We start from the raw sequence: 9,220 nt of genomic DNA on the forward strand, positions 1-9,220 counted from the left end.
CTATTTACATAGCACTCACATCTCCTTCAGTAAGTGACATTAGCGATAAACAATACCTATTAAATGAATAATCAAGCTTCTGAAATACCAGAGTTAAAAACAGTAGGAGCTACATTATATAGACTAAACATTTACTTTGTTATAGAATTTAATGTAACCCAGGCACTACATTATCCTTAAGCCTTAGATTGGTTGAAGAAAGATAACAAAAGAAACACGATTGTGCAGAAACAGACAAATCTTTTTGGAAAGCATTTGAAAATGCATTCCCCTTCTACAGTGTGTTCGCAGTGGGGGCAAATTCACTGCTCTGTCGTACTTTCTGAAAATGAAGAACTGTTACACTAAGCTGGATTATTTGTAAATTGTGTACTTGCTCAGGTGAGAACAGACCTTTACTGTCATAAGGACTGTTCCTTGGTGCTCTCTATCTATGGAATCCGAAATCTTTCTTGAAAGGACTTTTCTTCAGGACGCTAAGGCATAAAGCCACCTTTTTATGACTCATTGAAATTTTTAACTCCATCCCTCTTGCTAGTGATCATGGGTCCTCAGAGGTTAGTCTTGGTGTCCTTGGATAAAGAGCATGAAGCAAGGGTGGCTGAACCAGAGTTTGAACCCAGATTCTCTTTCCACTAAGCATGCACCTTTCCATCAGATAACACCTCCCTCTTACCCCAGATAAGCAGCTCCAGTGCACCACTTCCTGGAGCATAAACATACCTTAACTTTACCACTTGGGTGTCCTTGCATAGTGTTCCTACCCGGAATGTGCTGTTCCCTTTCATCTTCCTCTGTTGAATCCCTCCCATTCCCTCAATGCCTGGCTCCAAATGCCTTTGGAAGATTCTGCTCTTATGCTCCCACTGGAATGAATATTTTAGTACCACTTGTCTATTCTGCAATGTAGTCGGTCCTTACATTGTTCTCTTCTTCTGATAGACCAAACTCTTTAAGAACAAGTACTTAGTCTTATCTGTTTCTAGATTCCTCACATTACGCAGAAAGTTATTTCATAAATGTTCATGGAGCTGATTTCTTTGTGAAGCAGGTGTGTCCTTTCATTCTGTTAATATACATTAGAAAACTAAATCTGTTGAAAAGTTGTGGTATGCCCCCTAAGAGCAGTAACAGTTCCTAGAAACTTTCTAAAATGCTTCAAAAATGATTTATTAAAAATTATCTCCCCAATAAAATGATTGACTAGCTTAATTATACCATTAAAAGAGAATCAACAGTGACCATGTTCTAACAACTGCCACTCTAGTACTATGTCCGTCATGTAGTACTATGATAAAGTGATCTAGAAATAAAAAAGGATACAATTGATAACAATTAATGAAATTGTGGAGTTTAAGTATTTAAAAACATGCACATTAAATTGTTTTAAAGATCAAAGAAAACTTTCATCATACTGAATATTAAGGAATAAATAGGAAGTGTGATGACTCAGGTTTGCCCTGAAGGGGACGGGCCATCAGTTGCAAATTGGGGAATTTCCTCTGACATAATGAAAAGATGAGGGTGCATAAGTTCTCTAGTGCTGTGATGATATAAAAAGCCACTGGAACACTTCATGAGGCACAAACCTTCAGAGACAGCAGAGGACACAAGCTACTAGGACAAGAGCAGCAAGAAACCACCGGAAGGAACCATCTCACTGTGTGTAAACATGACTTCCAAGCTGGTTCTGGCTCTCTTGGCAGCCTTCCTGCTTTCTGCAGCTCTGTGTGAAGGTAAGAACATCTTTCTGACCTACAGAGTTTTACTGTGTCTAAATGTGATCCTCAGATAGCAAAGCTATTCTTAATGCTTTGATAAAAAACATCCTTTTTATTCAAAAACAGAAGATAATCTTAGCAGTCAATTAATGTTAGATTGAAGATTTGTAAAGATTATGTCTGTACAACACTTAGGAAAGTATAAAGTTTGATCAATGTAGATATTTTGCTTTTATAATTTATACCATGTAGCATGCATATATTTAAAATAAATCCGTAATTTATGATGTATCCTATCAAGAGCCACAGTTAAGTACATTATCTATTAATATTGCACAAGGTAACTCAGACAATTCTACTCCATGTAGTATTTTATTGACAAGCTTTGGACTTGTCGTTAATTCCTGTTCAGTTTAAAGACACCCTGATTATAGGCCAGGTCTGTACAACTTATTTATATATTTCTATTAATTCTTTCTGAAGGCAATTTCTATGTTGAAGAATCTTAGTTTGCCTACTATAACACTGTGCTACCACAGTAGATTATGTGATATTGACTGGATAAAAATACCGTGAGGATGTTGATATTGTACAAAGAGAACTTTAACTCTTTACATAGAAAGTCATTCAGTGTTGTCAGTTATGACTTTTTTAAAACAAAGAACAAAATTAAGGTCAAGGGCTAGGAGAATATCTGGCTTTTAATGTCAGGAATGAGTTTACTAGAAATATGAGGCTTACCACACTCTCCAAATTGTCGTATTAGAATTAAAGAGGAAATAGCTGGCAGAGCTGCACCTGTTGATAAAATCAATCCTTAACCACTTTTTACCCCAACAGGTGAACTTATGCCAAGGAGTGGTAAAGAACTGAGATGTCAGTGCATAAAGACATACTCCACACGTTTCTCCCCCAAATTTATCAAAGAACTGAGAGCGATTGATAGTGGACCACACTGCGCCAATACAGAAATCATGTAAGTACCTTAAAAAGTGATTAGATATTTTGTTTTAGCAAACCTATAATTAAGGAAGGTGGAAATATTTAGGAAAGTTTTAGGTATTAGGATTACAGTAGTGAACAAAACAAAACAAGATAAAAGTATTTGTCTACATGACATTTAAATATGGTACCTTCCATATCTACTGTAAATATTATTTTGGACTTAAGACTTTATACCTGACTTAAGAAATCATGATTTGAATGGGAAAACTAAATATTAATCTTAATCATTTCTCTCTTATTTCAGTGTAAGGCTTGTTGACGGAAGAAAGATTTGTCTGGACCCCAAGGAAGAGTGGGTGCAGAAACTTGTGCAGATATTTTTGAAGAGGTATGTTATATATTTTTAAATTTAAATTCTTCATTTATCCTGAGACATATAATCAAAGTCAGCCTACAAACTTCTTTCTGCTGCTAAAAATCTTTGTTAGGTATCTGCCTTTTTGGTTAAAAGAATTGCATCAGTAGTCTGCTGTAGTCATGACCGGAAAGACCATACATAATTTGCCCAGGAAATTCTGCGTTTATACTTGTGACCTATATTCTTAGTAAAGTTCCTTGTCACTCTCAGCAGTGTCCTGTTTTAGATGATAACTTCTCTACTCTCTCTATTTATAGTTGAGAATACAGAGCATTTCTAACACATGGACGTCAAAGACTACGTTGAGTTTTCATGGATACTACTTTCCTTCTTATTAAACATACTTCATCTTTAAATTTTTTTATTTAATTTTATTTTAGGGTTGAGAATCAAACGCCATAAAAAACAATTCATTCTTCATGGTATCCAAGAATTCCTCAGTTAAGATGTCAGTGAAACTTCAAGCGAATCTACTTCAACACTTCATGTACTGTGTGAGCCTGCTGTAGGATTGCCAGATAAAATACAAGATGCCTGGTTAAATTTGAATTTCAGTAAAACAATGAATAGTTTATCATTGTACCATGGAATATCCAGAACATACTTATATGTAAAATATTATATGTTTGAATCTACAGCAAACAACAAATACTTTTTAGATATAAGGGTTTTCCTAGACATTGTATAGAATATACAATCAAGAAAATTGAGGTCAAGAGCTAAGAGAATATCTGAACTTTAATTTCAGAAATTGAATGGATTTGCTAGAATGTGATGTTTCAAGCATCATGTGAAAATGATGGGACAATTAATTTTGCTATAATGTCAAATTTAGCTGGAAATCCTAAATATTTTTTTCTGTTAAATCTGGCAACCCTAGTCTGATAGCCAGGATCCACAAGTCCTTGTTCCATTGTGCCTTGGTTTCTCCTTTATTCTAAGTGGAAAAAGTGTTAGCCACTATCTTACCTCACAGGGATGTTGTGAGGACGTGTGGAAGCACTTTAAAGTTTTTCATGATAATATAAATTATTTTCAAGTGTAACTTATTTACCTATTTATTATTTATGTATTTATTTAAGCATCAAATATTTGTGCAAGAATTTGGAAAAATAGAAAATGAAGAATCATTGAATAGTTATAATGATGTTATAGTACATTAATTTTATTTTAGATACTAAATGATGTTCTATTAGGGAACTTTTGATCAGGGTTTTCAGATTAAACAAACGAATGAACAATTGGATACCCAGTTAAATTTTCATTTCAGATAAACAACAAATAATTTTTCAGTATAGGTATGTTATTGTTTATCTGAAACTGTAATTGAACTAACAATCCTAGTTTGATGATACTTCTGGTCCAGCTGTGTTATGCAGTGCTTTGCTGAATTATGGAATAATGAGTTAGAACTGTATTAAAACAGCCAAAACTCCACAGTCAATATTTGTAATTTCATGCTTGTTGAAACTTATTTATTATGTGCAAATAGATTCTTATATTATTTAAATGATTGTATTTTTAATACCAGCTTTATATTTTTAACTTTAAGGTGCTTTTATCTGTTCCCCCAATTTTTTCCTACTGTTTCTGACTGTATGGAAATATAAATGTAAAAATAAAGTGTTTATAACGTACTTTGTTGTCAAAGTAATCGAGTGTTTGTCTTTTTTTTTTTTTTCTTTTAGCTTATTGGGAATCTCTTTGTTTATATTTAAAATTACTCTTTGATTTAGAAAACTTAAATGTTTCTCCTTAGTATTTTGTTTACTGTGTGGAAAATTACAAACTTTTATTTTTAGGAAAATGGAACTCCTTTCCAGAAATGTATTATAAACAGTAGTGTCCTCCATAGAATGTTAGAAATGTTTTCAACTCCCCACTGTGTACTACTTTGCTAATAAGTCTGTCTTCAGATTTCGATTAACCAGTTTGCATGGCTATACACTTTAGCATAGCTGGATCTATAAGAGGACAGAGAGCATATATTCTAAGTCATTTATGAGTAACTTAGCAGTGAAACTGACACCGGTGAGGCAAAGAAGTTTAAAACGTGGTTAAAGACTAAACATACTATAAGGACATGTGCACACGAATGTTCATTGCAGCACTGTTTACAATAGCAAAGACCTGGAACCAACCCAAATGCCCAACAATGATAGAATGGATAGGGAAAATGTGGTACATATACACCATGGAATATTACGCAGCCATCAAAAACGATGAGTTCACGTCCTTTGTAGGGACATGGATGAACCTGGAAACCATTATTCTCAGCAAACTGACACAAGAGCAGAAAGTCAAACACCGCATGTTCTCTCTCATAGGCGGGTGTTGAACAATGAGAACACATGGACACAGGGAGGGGAGCACTACACACTGGGGTCCATTGGGGGGAAATGGGGGAGGGATGGGGGCGTGGGGAGGTGGGAAGAGATAGCACGGGGAGAAATGACAGATACAGGTGAGGAGACGGAATGCAGAAAACCACACTGCCATATGTGTACCTACGCAACAATCTTACATGTTCTTCACATGTACCCCAAAACCTAAAATGCAATAAAAAAAACATATTTGCAAACAAATCAAACAATACCCTGAGAAGTAAAAACATAATTAACTAAAACATTCAGTGGATAAATTTGATAACAAATTAGACACAGTTGAAAATAAAATTAGAAAACTAGAAAATAGAACCAAGGAACTTTATCTGGAATTATTTTAAGAGAGATAAAGAGTAGTAATTTGGAAAAAGAAGACAAAAGGCATGGAGGATACCAGTGTAAGTTCTTATAGATGTCTAATTGGATCGTCACAAACAGAAGAGAAAGGAAGGGGCCAGAGACAACATTTGAAATGACAATGGCCAAAATCTTTCTGAAAATGATGAAAAATAACAATCCACATTTCAAAAAATCCAATTTACTGACATTTACCTTTACATTCCTACTCAAGAAACAAGGATTTTAAAACTTTCACATTTATCCGCCTTCTAGCTCATATGCTATTGTTGCTGGGTATTTTAAGTTCGCTTCTTTTTAAGAGCTTCACAAGTCTGCTTGTATGTAGGAATATAGATTTACCTGCATATTTACCAATTCATTTGTTTTCTATTCTTTCTTGTATTATGCCTCAGGCCTTTTATATCAGTTTCTTTCTGCCACAAAGACATCCTTAGATTTAGTTCAGTGACGGTCTGCTCATGACAAATTTTCTCATTGGTTGTCCAAAGAAAGCTCAATTCCAAGTTTGTTCTTGAGAGATATTTTTGCTGGCCTATGTTCAATTTATCAGAATATTTGTCAATTGCAATCTGTGCACTTAATAAAAAAATCTCAAAATATATAATGTATACATTCCTATAACTAGAAGGAAGGAGCAACATATAAACACACCATCTCAATAGGAGACTTACAATAAACTCTCAGTAATTGATTGCCCAACAGGCAGAAAGCAACATGGGCTTAGTAAATTTTAACCATGCATTATCAAGCATGACCTAAGAGATACGTATAATACATAGTGCATAACAACTTTAGGATACATATTATTGTGTAACTCCCCATTGACAGGACTGGCACCATAACTTGAAGAGTATAAAGCAAAATAAAAATGTAGGAACTCATGTTCAAAAATTGTTAAAAATTCAGTAGTAATAGTTGTGATAGCAAAGCAATAATCAACGCATGGAACCCTTTTTAACATGAGCCTTGTACAAGTATGCAGGTCACACACCCATGAAGCAGACTTTCTCCATAGAATATTTATGAAATTTAATCACATTCTGAGGCATAAAACAAGTCTCAGCAAATTTCAAAGAATTGAAGTTAGATAGGCCACATCATCCAAATATTTTCAATTAATTTAGAATTTAACCACAAAAATATAAGTAGTAAAAAGCCCATGTGTTATGGAAAACAATAAACACCTCTAAATAAATTGTCTAAAGAAAATCTGAATGAAAATTCAAAACTTTTTAGAATGCAATTATATGAATATTGCTTATCAAAACATGTATGCAGTAGATAGAGTTCATAACATTCCAAGATATGTTCATGCTCTAATCCCTGAAACCTTTGAATATGTTACCTTACACAGCCAGAGACTTTGCTGGTGTGATATGTTAAAGATTTCAAGATTGGGGATTATCCAGTGGTATCTGTGTGGGCCTGATGTAATTGATGTAATCATAAGGTTCTTTATAAGAGGGAGTCGGGATGGTCAGATGCAGAGAAGAGACACGAGAGAAAAGAAATATTACAAGGAAAAGCCCAGGAGCCAAAGAATACAGGTGTCTTCAGAAGCTGGAAAGGCAAGGAAATGGATTCTCTCCTAGAGGCTCCAGAAAGAACACAGCATATCTATACTTTGAATTGAGAACTTCTGACCTTCAGAATGCTAAGATTTATAATACATTGTTGGTGTTTTATGCCACAAAGTTTATGGTAACTCTCTTTAGCAGCAATAGAAAACATAAAAAGTTTCATGAAATTAATTTAATATGGCTAGTATTTTATACTTATTTATAAAAGAAAAAAAGAATAAGGGTAGTAGAATAATGAAGTTAGAAAAGTAAGAAATGATCAATCATTAATAAATCAACAGGATTTACACAAGTTGGTTGTTTTTAAAAGATTAATAAAATTGATAAAATTAAATTGAAAATAAAAGAAACTAAGATTAAACTAAATTTGAAAAAAGATTAATGAACATATTTTATAATAGCATATTTCTAAATTTAACTCAAGAATTGAAAAAATCGATACAAGTTATTAACAATCAAGGGCATATCAATCAATATTTTAAAATATTTCTACTAAAAAAATAAGCCACACAATTTTATCACAATTTATTTACAAAAACACATTATAAAATTTTTTAAGGAACACAGTATTAACAAGATAAAAACGTTTAAAAATTTTAATGCATCGCAACAAAGAAATGTAAAGCAATTTAAATAACTGAAGATTGATCAATGAAATTCACTATATTAAGATAGTAAAGCAAAAAAATCTTGCTCATTTCGGTGAGTTAAGAAACAACCTGAGACATGGCTTAATAGCCAATCATGTTAAAGGAAAAAAACCTCTAGGAATGAGAATCACTTGAATCCAGAAGGTGAAGGTTGCAGTGAGGCAAGATTGCAACAAAAGCAGTCTCAAAAAAAAAAAAAAAAAAAAAAAAAAAAGTTACAACAAAGCAGCAAAAATCATGACATACTCAATATTTAAGGGTTAATTTTAAAATGATAATATTTACAATTGAAACAAAACAGGTTTCCATTATCACCACTTCCATCCATTTCTTTTTCGAAAGTTCTGGGCAATGCAGGGAGATAGAAACAAATATGTTAAAAAGTAACAACTGGGAAAGAAAAAATGAAAGAAAAATAATTTGTAGGTTATATGATTGTAAAAGTAGATCTCAAAAGAATATATAAAGACAATTGATTAACTTTGAAAAATTTTACTGGGTATGAAAATAATTTATAAAAACCAATTGCTTCTCTGTACACCATGAACAATTAGAAAAGGCAGCTTAAAGCATATGATGTAAATTAGCATCGTTACTTAAATCAACAGAAAATAAATCTAACAAAAAGTTTGTGAAGAAAATTATGATACTTTATTAAACCCCTCAAGATTGGAGATTATCCTACAGAAACCTTGGAGGACAACCTAGGCAATACCAACCCGGACATAGAAATGGGCAAAGATTTCATGACAAAGATACCAAAAGCAGTATCAACAAAAGCAAAAATTGACAAATGGGATATAAATAAACCTTAGAGCTTCTGAGCAGCAGGAGAAACTATCAACAGAGTAGACAACCTACAGGATGAGAGAAAATATTTGCAAATGATGCATTTGACAAAGGTCTAATATTCAGCATCTAAAAGGAACTTAAACAAATTTGCAAGAAAAAGACAACTCCATTAAAAAATGAGCAAAAGACATGAACAGATACTTTTCAAATGAAGACATGCTTGTGTCCAACAATTATATGAAAAGAAGATCAACACCACTGATCATTAGAGAAATGCAAATCACAAACACAGTGAGATACCATCTCACAGCAATCAGAATGGCTACTATTAAAAAATCAAAAAACAGATGCTGATGAGGTTGTGGAAAAA

At 33.2% G+C, this 9,220-nt stretch overlaps 1 protein-coding gene across 1 annotated transcript; it reads left to right on the forward strand.

Moving 5' to 3' along the window:
* Positions 1 to 1,573: 1,573 nt before the first annotated feature.
* On the forward strand, positions 1,574 to 4,721 carry CXCL8 (C-X-C motif chemokine ligand 8). The gene is made up of 4 exons (XM_010342595.3): positions 1,574 to 1,736; positions 2,562 to 2,697; positions 2,971 to 3,054; positions 3,465 to 4,721. Exons 1-4 carry the CDS (start codon positions 1,673 to 1,675, stop codon positions 3,484 to 3,486), a joined length of 306 nt encoding a protein of 101 aa, XP_010340897.1. The 5' UTR covers positions 1,574 to 1,672; the 3' UTR covers positions 3,487 to 4,721.
* Positions 4,722 to 9,220: the final 4,499 nt, after the last annotated feature.

The sequence above is a fragment of the Saimiri boliviensis genome, chromosome 3 (assembly GCF_048565385.1).
Source record: "Saimiri boliviensis isolate mSaiBol1 chromosome 3, mSaiBol1.pri, whole genome shotgun sequence".
NCBI lineage: Eukaryota > Metazoa > Chordata > Mammalia > Primates > Cebidae > Saimiri > Saimiri boliviensis.

Bases quoted from the DNA above. Each gene is read 5' to 3' on its own strand.
- CXCL8 (XM_010342595.3), top strand. From the start codon at position 1,673: ATGACTTCCAAGCTGGTTCTGGCTCTCTTGGCAGCCTTCCTGCTTTCT. The intron at 1,737-2,561 runs GTAAGAACATCT...TTACCCCAACAG, and splicing joins TTCTGCAGCTCTGTGTGAAG to GTGAACTTATGCCAAGGAGT. The intron at 3,055-3,464 runs GTATGTTATATA...ATTTTATTTTAG, and splicing joins GTGCAGATATTTTTGAAGAG to GGTTGAGAATCAAACGCCAT.